The 14,402-nt window shown below is 52.2% G+C and overlaps 1 protein-coding gene across 4 annotated transcripts; it reads right to left on the minus strand.

The window, feature by feature from the left end:
- Window positions 1-1,886: 1,886 nt before the first annotated feature.
- ALOX12 (arachidonate 12-lipoxygenase, 12S type) lies at window positions 1,887-13,718 on the minus strand. 4 transcript variants are annotated; one of them, XM_060133002.1, is made up of 14 exons: window positions 13,315-13,549; window positions 12,517-12,718; window positions 11,140-11,221; window positions 10,931-11,053; window positions 10,711-10,814; window positions 10,297-10,457; window positions 9,280-9,423; window positions 8,281-8,490; window positions 5,753-5,839; window positions 5,362-5,531; window positions 4,749-4,870; window positions 2,804-2,904; window positions 2,511-2,681; window positions 1,888-2,395 (listed from the first exon to the last, which is right to left on the minus strand). In XM_060133002.1, the coding sequence occupies exons 1-14, from the start codon at window positions 13,447-13,449 to the stop codon at window positions 2,216-2,218; spliced, it is 1,992 nt and encodes a 663-aa protein (XP_059988985.1). In that variant the 5' UTR covers window positions 13,450-13,549; the 3' UTR covers window positions 1,888-2,215. The 4 variants fall into 4 exon arrangements, with proteins under 4 accessions (XP_059988983.1, XP_059988985.1, XP_059988984.1 ...); XM_060133001.1 differs by having other exon boundaries at window positions 12,517-13,458; XM_060133000.1 differs by lacking the exon at window positions 12,517-12,718 and having other exon boundaries at window positions 1,887-2,395; window positions 10,931-11,221; window positions 13,315-13,718.
- Between the last annotated feature and the right edge of the window lie 684 nt (window positions 13,719-14,402).

Below are 14,402 nucleotides of genomic sequence, written 5' to 3' on the forward strand. Positions count from 1 at the left end.
AGCGACTGAGGGGGCGTGGCTTCCGGGCCCAACCATCGGGCTGGCGGGCGCCAGGCGGAGAACGCTGGCGCCTCCGGGTCCTCTCGGACTTCGGCGGGAAAGGGCGGTGTTTCTGAAATCGTAGCGGCCCCTCGGGAATCCCTTATTGACCCATATGTAGCTGGGGTGCGAGTATTGCAGGAGCAAAGTTCTCCGGTTTCTTGGATTTCCCCCCTCTCCAGTTTGGAATGGGAGGAGCCAGTATATCATGTGACCAAGTCTGGCAAGTCACGTGACGAGGAAGAAATGGTAGCCCGGCCTCAGGAAAGCTTTTATCTCTGGCGGAGCTCCTGGTAACCTTGGCGATGCGCTCTCAGCAGCCGAGGATTGAAATTATGTCATTTTTCTCTCAGATACCTTAGTCTCGGGTGGTGTCCTGTGATGGAGACGTGGTAAGTGAGACATAGAGATTTACACCGAGAGAGAACGCCTCTATCTCCTCTCTACTCATCCCTACCCTTTAAAATAGACACTCTGACACAGTAAAAGAAGACATTGAGCCCCTTCCCGAGCCCAAGCGTGCTGTTCTGGCTAGAACGCTTTAAAATTGCTGAGGGTTCTTGGCATTGGATATACTTAAGTAACGTTTTGTTACCAAACACGAAATACTGAAGAGTTGTGGTTGCCAAATCCAGGAAAAATATGGGCGTTAGGAAAAGTCCAAGGAAAGCAGATTCAATGAACAAGCTGTTAAGGTGAGTGGCCCTGCCAAATGTGCTGGAGAAAGGAATAAGTACACACAAATGTCAATTTTCTTCCCTACCGTAAACCAAGGAAGCGGATCATAGGTCCTTTGAACAAGGTAGAGTACAAGATTTTAAAAATATGAATGGGTCATACCATCCAAAGAAAAAGTTTGTACACCTCACTGGTGAAAAACAGATTTGTAATAATTATTCAGGGAAATAGTGGTGTTTGAAGAACACAGTTTTGCACTGAGTATGTTGTACCCATTCTAGTGAGGACAGTGGTCATAGCGTAATTGAGAGGGGTCACTTTGATCCCAAGACCCCAGAACCAGACAAATACTGTCAGTGGTTAGCATAACTTTGTGGTATTTTAACATTTATTTTGTGCAGATTGTTCTTAAAAGGGTCGTGAAAGAGAACTTGGAACCTGGGAAACACTTAGAGACCCCAGAGTACTGAAGAGCCTGGGATAGTGGCCTTGAGACATTATTTCGTGTCTCTTTTTTTTTTTTTGCGGTACGTGGGCCTCTCACTGTTGTGGCCTCTCCCGTTGCGGAGCACAGGCTCCGGACGCGCAGGCTCAGTGGCCATGGCTCACGGGCCCAGCCGCTCCGCGGCATGTGGGATCTTCCCGGACCGGGGCACGAGCCCGTGTCCCCTGCATCAGCAGGCGGACTCTCAACCACTGTGCCACCAGGGAAGCCCTCGTGTCTCTTTTGTTTGAGACTGTTTGGAAGGAAGCCATTTGGGGGTGAAAGTTTTTATTTTGCCTTAGGGGCACCATTCTCATTCAGGGACTTTTGGGGTAGGTGTGTGAATAGGAGACACAGGGGTGGAGAGAAAGTTGCCAAAGAAGAGTCAGGAATTTTTAAGTTGGCCAGGCATGAAGTCAAGCTCCTGGGAAAGGAGAATTAGTTGAGGTAGTCGATTTCTCCAAGAAATCTTCCTCACCCTCCCCACCCACCCTACCATCCTCTGGATGTTTTGCAAGTAAGGTCAGTGCCTCAGGCTACGGCAGGGTACCGTTGTGCAGGTACTGCCCCAAATCCAGGGCCAAATCCAGCCTGTAGCCTGTGCACATCCCTGTAGCGAAGCACAGGGTTTTGTTGTGTGTTTTTGCATTTTAAAATGGTTGGCTAGACCGAAAGGAGGATGTTTTGTGACACAGGAAGTTCATATTTCACTCTCTGTAAATAAAGTTTTATTGGAACACAGCATTCATTTACACGGTGCCTGTGGCTGCTTCCGTGCTACAATAGGAGAGCTGAGTTACTGTGACAGACTGTGTGGCCTACAAAGCCTAACATATTCTCAGGCCCTTTACAGAAAAGTGAAGGCCCTTGGGCTCATGGGATGCAGATGTAGGGGGTTTAATTGGGGGAGGAAATAGAGCCTCTGCAGCAGAGACTAGGAAACCATGAAACTCAATATGGAACTGTCAGTCCCAGAGCTGATCTGCAGTCTTCCCGGTGGGGGTGTCCCAGAGCTCAGATAGTGATGCTGTTCTCGATGAGGCTGGGCTTTAGGTATTCATAGGGCAGGTCAAGTTGCTCATTCCGGGCTGTAATCTCCCTTTCCAAGTTTTCCAGATCTGTTTGGAATTGGTTTAGTACAGACTTGGCCTTGGGGTCTGAGAAATACTTTTCTTTGTGATGCCCCAGAGGCACCTAAGAAAGAACAAAGGATCAGTCAGTTTTGAGTCAGACACACCTAGAGCCTAGCCCTTCACTCTTATGTTTCCCTTCCAACTGTCATTTCCCTTTCCCCAGGGTCCTCTCTTACCATGTCTGGCTGGCGGCGCCCCAGATGCCATGTGATGACCATTTGAAGACAGGCCTGTCGGACATCAGGTAGTGAGCCCATCACCGTGGCCACTGTCACATCTTCCTTGGTGGTAGGTGGGGGCATCCGCATTATGCATGGGGCATTAGGGACCCAGGCATACCAGTCCAGCTGGGGGAAGAAACTGCAACCCTAGGATCCTGGTACTTAGGATTTGAACCCGCATCTCTCCCTTGGGCATCCCAAGGTCCAGACACTTGCCTTCAAGGACCTGGGCTTTCAGCTCTCCATACCTGGCCCTGGTTGATGGCCCCATGCTGAGCAGTGCACGTGAAGACACACATGGTAAGGAAATGGCAGAGCTGATTCTGGGACTGGAAGGAGATGGGGAAACCTGGGCAGGAAAGAAACAGGATTTAGAGGCTGCAGTCTGAGAAGAGAGAAATAAAGGCCGAAGACTTGGGATGTCTACGTTTTGGAATTGATTGTTGTTTGTTTAGTTCATTTATTCAAATATATTTGCATCAGACATGGATTTCAATTCAGATTCAAGTAATAGAGTTGGGTTACCTTAGGCCAATTACTTAACGTCTCTGAACCTCAACCTCTTGACCTGTAAAGTGTAGGTGATACCTATTTTATAAATGAGCTAATCACCTGGTGTGGAACAAGTTCTCAATAAATAATAAGTATTGTTATTTTGGAAGGGTTGGGGGCTGAAAAGTTCTGAATGATCAAAAATCCTCTGCCTCAAAAAGTGGTTGAGAATTTAGGGATGCTTCCTCCTATTCCCAGGTAGGGAATTACAAGTGTCTGAATTATAATGTGAAGGATAAGAGAAGTCATAGATTAATAGGGTCATAGCCAAGAGAGGCTTTCCGCAAAGATTATGTCAGGCCATTCAATTCACAGTGGAGGTGGGGGGTTCAGAGACCCAGAAATCCTGTCAGTTTAGTGGAACAAATATAATCACTTCCCTTTTGTAGATTAAAAAAAAAACCAAAAACCAAAGACCAGAGAGATTAAACTGCTTGTCAGGACTGCATAATTGGGAGAAGGCAGAGGCTGATCTTGAACTCGGGTTCCTGACTGCTAATCTCAGGCCGTTTTTAGCACACTTTCTCCAAAGAGTCTGTTGGGAAAGTGAGGCGAAGGTGAGCTATGAGAACTGAAGGACAGTGGAGGAAGAGAGAATGAGAGGCACTTAGTGGAGGTTAAAGTTCACATGTGGATGTTTATTTTCATTTTCCAAATGTAGATACTGGTTGGGGAAAAGATGGCCAGGGAGAGGAGGGGTCTCCTGGTAGCACGTGGAGCCCAAGGGACATACCGAGATGTACTAGAGAAAGTTTGGTCCTGGAAGGGGGGTGGTGCAGACACAGATTCCCTAGGGAGATGCTCCCTCCAGAGGGCGGGTGTTGTGTTACTGCTCACGGCACCCTCAGAGGCCGGCCATAGCGGCTCCCCAGCAAATGTTTGTAGTTGTCCCACAGAGGCAGAGATGTTGGTGCAAAGTATGAGGGGCGGGGACGCAAGGACAATTTGGAGCAGAATCCAGGCTGACCCACGTGTGAGAGAAAGAGGAGGAGGAATCTAGGAAGAGCTCAAGAAAGGCTGTTTCTTCCCCAGAGGTTAGAATGCAGGTGGGGTGCTAAAGACGGTGGCTGGATCCTAGCAGCGGTGGGGAGAGGCTGGACTGGCCAAAGAAATGTGAGCCTCAAGGGGCAGGGCACCGAGTTCAGGGTTGAGCCAAAGCGTGCAGAGCATTGTGTTTGCATCTGGAAATGACCTTGCACTGTGGTCAGTGTGCAGTAGGCCTGGACTTTCTATGCGTGTGCTGGACAGTAGCAAGCAGGAGGAGAAGAGGGAGAACAGAAGGGCTTTGGTGGAAGAATCTTCCCATTTATATCCTCAAGTAGGAATAGACAAGCATGAGGAGAGAATGTGAGCCCCAGCAGGGCCTGGGCAGATCCCTTGCTGGCTCAGGTTCTGGCCCTGTGGCGTCACATGCTGTGGCAGGTTAGGGGATGGGGTGGAAGTAAAGGTTGATGGCCAGGGTCTCTGCGGAGGATGATCCTGGGGTATCTAGAATTGTCCTGAGTCTTAGGAGGTGGGAATGGGATTCAGATGTTTGACGTGTGGAGGGAGAGGGGGTGGCATGAGGGGTTGGGGTCCTGAACCCAGACTCTGCTTGGGCAGAGTGTCCAAGGAGCTCCTGTCCCTGGGGAGGGCTCTCACCTCGGTTCTGGGCCTGGCACAGCCCCACCTCAGTGATCTCCCGACACCAGGCCTGCAGCTCAGGGTCCCCTCTCACGATGTCATCCCCGCGGTAGAAAAGGTGGATGATCCCCTCCACGTAGCTGCCCAGGGGAGAAGGGAGGTGAGCTCCTTGAGAGGAGAAAGCTTCGGCCTTTGACCCCTGCACTTTTCCATGGTCTCTGCCCAGCTGACTCTCAATATGTCTGAGTATAGATTCTTCAAGACCTGCCTTTTGGGTCATTCCCAACTCTTTCTACAAACTAGTCTAGAGAGGAAGGACACGTGGGTCATTAGTTCTAGGATCCCTATACATGGTTGACAGCCATTCTCCCTGACAAAACCCCTGATTTTTCCAGATCCCTCAGCCTCCCAGTCCACAGCTTTCCCAACGTAGGTTCTCTGTCCCCAGCCTTCTCCTTCTCAGGCCGTACGCACTGACTCACGCTTCCTCATCTCTCCCCAGGATCCAGTCCTTTGCTCCTCTTGTCTGGACCTTCTTGTTTTCAGGTTCCTTTTGCCCCATGCTGACCTCAGGCCAGAGCCCCACTCGCCCTCTCCCCTGCCGCATTTCTCGGCTCCCCGTCTCACCCACCGGGCAGTGATCTCCCAGAGCCGTAAAGCATCGCAGGCATAGAGAGCACCCGGGGTTCCCAGCAGGCCGCGGTCGGCCAGATTGTTGGGAGGACAGAGGGAGCAGTAGGTCAGCTGAGCCAGGGCCCGGCGGAGCAAGTGCACGTGGCCCCCTCCACCGGTGCTCACTGCCTGGGACAAGAGAGATGCGAGGCCTTGAGGAGGAAGCCAGCACACAGTATATAAGGGGTTCAGGTGTGGCATTTTCACATTTAGAGACATAGATATAAAGGGACAGGCTCATGGGTTTAAGGGTCAGGACATTCACCCAGGTTGGTCTGGGATCTTGAAAGTGGCAGGAAATCGTAGAGAGTCAGACGGTGAGGCAGCCCCATGCCCCATCCCCTCCTTACCTTATCAAATATACCACCGTCTGGGAGGAGTTGGGTCCGTGCCCGGGTGTTGATTTCCATCGTGTAGCGGATGTGTGGAATCAGGAGCTGGGATGGGGGAGATTAGAGGTGGTGGTTTATGGAGGACATGCTTGGGTCCTTCCTTGTAGGCAGCATGGTGCCTACTCTTGATGCTTTCCTCCCTTGACAGGCTCCTCTCTGCCTGCTTCTGTGATCACTCACTCTCGTGATCTTTTCGCCCCTGTGAGTCAGGCTCTGGAGCCAGACTGACCTGGGTTTCACTCTGCACTTCAGCACTCACTTTGATACTCATCCAAGGTACCAGACCTTCTAAGTGTTGACCTATCTCCTGTCTAGCCCCTCGTCTGTCAACAGCGGGTGATAATTGGGTCTTTTGTCTCAGGAGGCTGCGGTGATGCTTATGTGAGTGATGTATGAAGAGTTTTTAGTCCACACAGAAGCCCTTAGATACTAGCTGTTATCGCTTATCTTTATGATTTCCACCTGGGGTGTAGGTGGCCTTTGAGAATCAGCCCCTTTTAATTTGCTTTTATACTCTGTCACTTACAACCTCACAGCTTAAATTAGCCTCTCTACTCGTTACCAAAGCCATGCCTCCACCCCCTGGTCGCTTCACTGTTGGTTTTTTGGGGGGTGGGTTCCCTTAGGGAGATAGAGGAGCCATACTGAGCCACATATGTAAGCAGCAGAGCGGCTGTCGTCAAATCTCCCCCCACCCCCAATTAGGCAGTGAGGTCCCGTCTATATTTTATAGCTTTTCAAGAAATGGCTTTTCCCTAGCTATTACAAACGGCTATCTCATCCTCACATGCATTTCTTTTTATCTCAGGCTATTTTGTCTTCATTTACACCCAGTTTATGTACAGGTTTCACGTAGCATTGGTATTTATCTGAGTTGTTGGTGGACACAGGGTGTGAGGCAGAGATAACTCTGGTGCCAGGAGGTTAAAGCAGCTCACATTGGACTGAAACTTTTCACAAAGTTCATGAAAGGTGCTGAGTGTCATGGAAAGCCCAAAGTCCACATGAGGAGCAGAGATACCTTGGGACAAACAACTCTTAACAAATCATTGCAAGAACTAATTTTTTCTAGCTTTTAGCCTGTGTCACACTATTAGGTCGTTTCAGCCTTCAGCAACCCCACGATGGGCCTCCTGTCATCCCCATTTAGACCTGAGGACACTGAGCTCACGTCTGGGAAGCACAGAGGTCAGGATTCAGGCTTCAGACCCCGGCAGTCCGAATCCAGAGCCTGTGCAGGTCACCTCTGGGACATTGCTGGCCTGGCTCTCCTGTGTGTACTGATTACGATGCAGCTGTTTGCCATGACGTCGCTGTGGGAATGGAGATAGTTGGGCAGAGGGCTGAACTCGTAAAGGGGGATTTTCAGTGTGCCTAGAGGCTTAGCCTCTTCAGGGTGAGCAGGAGACGGTGGTGCAGGAGCACCGTGAGATCAGTAAAATCCAAGATGCTGCTCATCACACTGGTCTCCATCTTGTCTGTGTCACCCCAGACTCAGAGAGGCCACAGCTACTGCTGGCCAGGCTTGGGGGTCGGGCGGGGCCCCCGGCTGAAACACAGTTCAGTCGTTCTCCTTGCCAGGTGCTCACCTGCATGTCCTACCAACATTTATGACTCCCTGTACCTCAAACTGAACCTCATTTTTGCTTCCCAACTGGCGTCTTTCCTGGCTTCCCTGTTTCTGACAATTGCTCTGGTTCATAAGCTTCTATCAGTTTCATCCCTTCTCTGTCTTGTTCCCTATATCTAAAGTGTCATCAAGATTTTGAGGACATTTTTACTCAAGCACAAGCCTTATGTCACTGCCTTCTGCCGAGCAATAGATGCTGAGCTCACTCTTTCATAAAATGACAAGATTTCTGGGTCAGTCTGCAATACCCACCCTTGGGCTTCTGGGTGTTGCAGGAGCTTAGACCTCTGACCTTTCTGTCTCCGGTCTGATATCCAGGCTTGCGGCAGCTACTATTCCCTCCCTTTCCCAATTCTGATTCTGCTGTGCCGCTCTCCTTGCCTCTTGACCTGCTCCTACTTAGCAAACTCAGTTGGGGTGGAACATACTCCATCAGTACTCTAGTGTTTATCGCTGTCTCTTGTGGTTTCAGATTCTAGATCCAGCTGTTGTTCTCTGGGTAGTTCTTATGGGCACCATTTGTCATTCTGGCTAAATCGTAAATCTCCTTAGGCAGGATCAAGGCTTTTGTTTTACTAGCAATATTCCGGCTGTACTCTAGGCCCATTGTTAGATTGTCAGATCTCTGAGAATTTCAGAGGGTTTCCTTAGTAATATGTCCTGAAGAAACCTTAAGTGACTTGACTTAATTAAAACACAAGTCTCAAAATATTGATGCAGTCTTCCTTCTGTTCTCACCTCTTTCTTTCACAGAGTGATAAAAATTTTGTTTTGCTGCTGCAATATCATTTGATACTGGGCTGTTTCCTTTCTCTAGGGTCTGAGTGAAGGGGGACATGGAGGGTAGAGGTTGTACCTTGAAGACCGGGTGCAGCCCCGGGAGGCACCTCATGGTGGCCACAGCAATGACCTCAGCCAGCAGGTGGGTGTTCAGCAGATGATATTGGAGCTGGTGCAGTTGGAAATCTGAATTTCGGACCCAGGACTTTGCCAGGAGCCAGGCAAGTGGAGGATCTGAGGGCAGGAACAGTGGTGGGGTCGGAGAGCTGGGGCTGGGAGGCTGGATCTGGGAAAAAGAGAAATTAAGCCTTCATTGAACTCCCACTTTATGTGTGACATCATGGCCAGCAGTCTTGGGGAAACAGATGAGTAAGTACGATTATCGCGTCCAGGAGGTATAATCTAGGAGGAGGAATGAGGCCCCTCCCACCCTGCCTCTCACTAGCTGTGGCACTGTGCGAGCACCATGGTCGTCAGGTTGAATGCAGGGGAGTCTGAAGCAGGGAGTCCAGGGAGGAGATCCCAGTGGTCTGGGAGAAACGTGATGGGGGTCTGAGTTATGGTGGGGGATGGAAAGGGAAGCTGTGTGTGGGAGATAATTGACAGTATTTGTTAACTAACTATTGAGACCAGTGGGAGAAAAGAGAGGGGACTGAGAGATTAAATAGCGATTCTCAGAGTGTGTTCCCAAGCTAGCGGCATCCGCATCACTTTGGAACTTGTTAGAACTGCAAATTCTCAGTCCCCATCCCAGACCTACTGAATTGGAAAGTCTCATGCTGGGACCCAGCAAGCTGTGTTTTAACAAGCTGTCTAGGTGATTCTGATACACAATAAAGTTAGAGAACCATCGGATATAGGACGAGAACTCCAAAAGGCCATTATGACTCTTGAACAAGTCCTGCCAGTTGGGTGAGTCAGGAGAAACCAGGCTTTAAGCGGAGTGACACGAGAACATGTCTCACTGTGTGAGGATGGGGTTTGGGAGTCAAGAGCCAGGGGGCTGGTTCCTCGGGAGCAGAGGTGGAGGTGAACAGAAAGCAGTGTTGGGAGGTGGATGCTGAGGGCGCCCCACCTGGATGACCATGGGTAGCAGCTTCCCACTGGTGTCCATCTTCAGCATGACGAGGGGGGCAGCCAGGTACTGCTTCTCTCCTCGGATCACATTGGCTGGAATTCCATCCAGGAGAATGAAATCAGCCTCAAACAGGGAACTGTTCTGGGGAAAGGAGGAATGTATCCATCGTTAGAGTTCGAAGTCTAACCCGAGAGGGCCAGGGCAAAGGGGGAAGACATTCAAGACCTGTATCTGAATTCTTGCCATCATCCTATGTCGGTTGCAGAGTCCTATCGGCAGAACCAGAGCATCTGGCCCGATTCCTCTCATCTTAAGTGAAGAAACAGCCTAGTGAGGGTAGACATCTTGCCCAGGGATGTGTGGTGGCAGATCTGATTTTAGAACCAGGCCTGCTCAGTCCCGTGTGCAAGCTGTTCCCTTGTCGAGATGGCCAGGTCTCTTCCCCACTAGCCCTCGATGATCTGAACACCTTGTGTTTAGCTGTCACCAGCTCAGCAAATACTCTTTCACTCCCTAAAACTCACCTTCTCTGCCAAGTAATCCACAGAGGCTCCCCTGCCCAGCCCTGCCGCAGAGGCCAGCGCACATGTGCACACATGCACACGGCATGCTCACATCCTGCCTCGCTCGTCCTCCTCACATGTAGCTCACCTCTTCCAAACCCAAGTAACCCCTGCAGTTCTCCCCATCTGATGGCATATTTTCTACCCTTCTCCCTGCCCATGAACACTGCTGTCCAGAGCACTGACGTCAGCCAGGGAATGTCATTGTCCCTGCTGACACCTCTGGCCCCATCTGCACCCTGGGAATCTACCCTGTTTCCCCTCTACACCGGGAGCCTCTCATAATTTTCCCTACATACTGTATCACTTCTAGGTTTTTCTAGCACTGGAGTCTGGACCAAGGGGCTGTAGGTTACCACAGCCTCCCTTCCTTGACTCATCTTTGGTCCCTGCCCTTCACTGCTTCTGGCCACACCGCCAAGGAGAGAACAACACAGGGTGGGAGGGGTACCTGGAGTTCTTTCTCCAGCTGGGTCCGTAGCTCCTCCATCCCGGAGGGCAGCACTAGCCGGGAGGGCAGAGAGGTGCAGCGTCTCAACAGCATGGGATTGGTGCCATTGAGGAACTGGTAGCCAAACAATTCATCGTCCTGCCAGCGCTGGCGAACCTTCTCTGTGGGGTCGGGGTGGAGTGTAGGAGGAGGATGTTTACACAGCCGGGATGTCCCTCCTCCAGGCCCTACCCCAGTGATCCAGGCACGTGACCATCCCATATCCAGCCCCTGCCTTTTCATCTGGGGCCTCTGAGAAATGACCCAGCACAATATATTCTCATCTGGGAGGTCTCGTGAGGGGCTGTGGAGTGTGAAGGTCGGGTCATCAAAAGGGGCCAGCAAGGGGTTATAGAGACCTGGGGAACCACTGACCAGCCAGGGTATTCTTCTGGCCCCAGAAGATGTGATCAAAATCCTCAAAGCAGTTCCAGGAGCTCAGGAGGGTGTAAACATGTTTGAGGACCATCTCCAGAGCCCTAGGACAGGAATCGAGCCATGAACCCATTTGCCAATCCCTCAGCCGCTCACCATTGACCACCGTTTTTGGATCTCCCAGCCCTTTCCCCACTCTGAGCTCCAGGCCTGTTCTCACCCTGCCTTCAGTGTCCCCTCAAAGTCCAGCCTCTTTTCCTCGTGGAATCTCATATTGGCAGGTAGATCATCCTCACAGCCTGCAGCTATTGTCAGGGGTAACCCTTCCTTCCATGTGGCCCAGCTAGGAGATGGGGACAAGGCTTCAGGGAGGGTGTCCAAGTCAGTGACGGGGGGTACCACTGAGAGGCCCTGTAGGTGGGTGGTCACCAGTATATCTGACGTCTTTCTTTCAGTTCCTTCTCTCGATGTTTCTGGAACACATCCAACGCGTTGTTTCCTGCCAGGCGGGCTGGGGAGACATTAAGACAATTGGCCACGGTTTGTGTGGTCCTGTGCTCTCCTCTGCTCGTCCTCATCTTGCTTTTCGCCATCATAGGCCATGTGTTCAGTCAAGCTCTGTTGCGTTTATCTCTGGCCTTGCCTCACTCCATTGATTCCTGAGACACATTTATCTTATCATTGCCAACTTTGCACTCTGGGTTTTGCTAATCTCAACCCTCGTCTCTTGTCTTGAGACAACAATCTCATGTTTGACACCCTTTCTTGTCCCTTAACTCGTCTTTCCCCACCTGATCCTATTTCATCAGTATCTATGGTTGGAAAAAATCACCTTAAGTAAGGTGATAAAATCTTGGGAATTCCCTGGTGGTCCAGTGGTTAAGACTCTGTGCTTCCACTGTGCTGGGGGGGCGGGGGGGGCACAGGTTCAATCCCTGGTCAGGGAACTAAGATCCCACGAGCCATGCGGCGTGGCCAAAAAAAAAAAAAGGTGATAAAATCTCAATCACTCATATGCCCATACCTATTTTCTACTATATATTGCTTTGGTTAATTTCTCATCTCCTGAACCTCACCTACCACACCTCAACCGTCCTCAAAAGGCTTTAGGAACAGCTGTTTGCTTTCTTTCCCTGACTTCACTCTTCTGAGATTTACCATCAGAGTCTATATTATCAACTTGTTCCTGTTCTTATCCGCATTTATACTCACCTGGCTCAAAGTGATGTATTTCGTGTTTCCATCCTTAATTGCCCTTGCCTTCATTTGCCTCTGTAATCATCTTTCTTACTTATTTACCACGGTAACAAATTATGTATTTGCTGTCCTCATTCATTCCCACCCACCTGTCAGTGTGCACCCTCTCCCTCGTGGTTTTCTTCCATGTTTTCCCAACCAAATCAGCTCTCCAAGTCATATTGCTTATTGTTTCCCTTAGCTGCCTCCTCTTAGGGGTCACCCCCATCCCCTACTCCATGTGCTACCCTTACCTGCCCTGCCCTAACTTGTCCCTGCCCTAACTTGTTCCTGTTTCCCATCATTGCTGCGGCTCCCATCCCGTGTCCTCATCTTCTTGGAGGGTGGGATCTGCCCATCACTTATGTCCCTGTCCAGCCCCACTTGCAGCCTTTTTTATTCTGTGTATAAATTTGGTACTTTATAACTTTTTTCCAAGGTCCTTTCTCCACACTTAACCTGCTGAACACTCACTTTCATCAAGGCCCTCTGACCTTCCGCAGCCCTCCCCCACCCCTTCCCCAGCAGTTCCCCAGGCCCTGCATCCCCTCTCCCGACACTGCCCCTCACCGGTGCCCTCGGGCAGGCACAGCACGCTGTCGGCCTGCACCCAGCGGTAGCACGGGAAGGTGGCCTCCTGGAAGGCTACAGGGCCCTGCACCGTGATGTGGTCGCAGAACCACGCGTTGTCCACCAGGGAGTGGTGTTTGCGCAGCTTCACGAACTGCAGTGGTCCCAAGTCCTCGGGAATGTCATGCTCAAACTCCTTCTCCTGTGGGACCAGAACCCGGAGACTTAGTAGCAGGGTCCCAGGAGAGGCCGTTTTGCCTGCCGGGGGTGGGGTTGGGGGGTCAGAGGTGCGGTGGGGACAGGAGAGGAGGGGACCTTTGTGGAGCCTCCGTTGACAAGGCCTCCAAAGACAGCCTCCCTCGTTCCCTCCTCCGGACATCTGCGCGGTGTGTCTGACGCCCCATCGCACCGGGAGGAAGAGGGAGCGTGGCGCGTGGCCCGCAGTGTCTTGAATTGATGTCTGAGTATCAGCACCTTCATCGGTCCTTTAACTGAGCTCTCCCCGCTCCCTCATTCCTAGGAGCGTCCCACTTGACTTCTGATCCTATATTGACACTGGACTGGGGTCATTTGGAGAAGGAGTTGGAGGCTGCGAGGACCAGGGCCGGCGGGAAGGGAGAAGGGGTATGCGCTCAGCCCGGGTCCTGGCTCCCGATCCTCTCCTGGCCCAGCCGCCCGGGCGTCCCAACACCTGGAAGTCCTAGCAGGCACGGTTCCGCAGTCGTTTCGCCCTCGGATCCCGCCCCTCGCCGGCCTCCCGCGTCCCGGCCGGGGTCTGTCCCCGCTCCGCCCGCTGACCTGGCCCCGCGCCGGCAACAGCTGCAGCTCCAGGCCCGTCTCCCCGCGCGCCCCGACCAGCCACAGCTGCACGCGGTCGTGCGACCCGGCGAAGAATGCGGCCCCGGTGGCCACGCGGATGCGGTAGCGGCCCATGGCAGCCCCGGCGGCTTAGGCGAAGGGAGCCGGATGGGGCGCGCTTCTCGGGGTCGCCGGCCGGTATCGAGGCGCCTCAGGTCCCGGGCCTTTAAAGAGAGGCCCGCGTCCCCGCCCTTCTCACCACTTTCAGACGCTCCCAGTCCCCGCCCCAGACTAGCCCGAACCTGCGAGCCGCTGAGCCGGTTGCGGGGAAGGGCCGTCCCTCCCGGGCCGAGTGGAGCTGTGGGGCGATGAAGGGGCCTCCGCTTGGGTGAGGCCGAGAGCATGGAAGCGCCCGGGGTTTCTCTGGACCTCCGGGGGAGGCCTGGGGCCAGGCGCCTCGGGGTTGAAGGCAGCAGGATGAGGACACTTCCTGAGGTCTCCCGGCCTTTAGGAGAGCTAGGAGGAAGAGGGGTTGAGTCAGTCTTCCAAACGCAGGAGAAAGCCTCCGCTTTTCTGGGCTGGGACCCGGGAAAGACCATGGGCTGAGCCCTGGAAGGCCGGCCTGCTAGGCTGTGCTGGGCCCATGCGGAATGTCCTGCTCTGGACCCAGTGCAGCCCAGTAAGTCTTCAGTTCCTGATTTATACCTCATTTGAGCCCAGTCCTTCATTAAATGACCAGAGGTGCCCCAGGCTGCCTAAAACCTGGAAAAGTAACAGCTGAAAGACTTGCCCCCTCACCTCCACCCCCAACCTCATTTGAAACATGGCTGGATTAGGACCCTGGGCACACCAGATACTGAGGGAAGCCCAACTGAGGCAGGGCAGTGAAAGCCTCCTTTTGTCCAACCTTCATAGTGGCTGCTGAGAATGTTAGGGACCAGGTGTTAGGCCGCAGTATGGAGTCACTTAGGGGACCCAGCATCTGTGCGCAGTTACCATGGACTTTGTCCCTTCCAAATGAATGCAGCCTCTTTCCCTTCTTTAGGTTCCAGGTAAATTTTTATTCCGGCCTCACTGACCGTGGTGCC

The sequence above is a fragment of the Lagenorhynchus albirostris genome, chromosome 20, assembly GCF_949774975.1.
Source record: "Lagenorhynchus albirostris chromosome 20, mLagAlb1.1, whole genome shotgun sequence".
Classification (NCBI taxonomy): Eukaryota; Metazoa; Chordata; class Mammalia; order Artiodactyla; family Delphinidae; genus Lagenorhynchus; species Lagenorhynchus albirostris.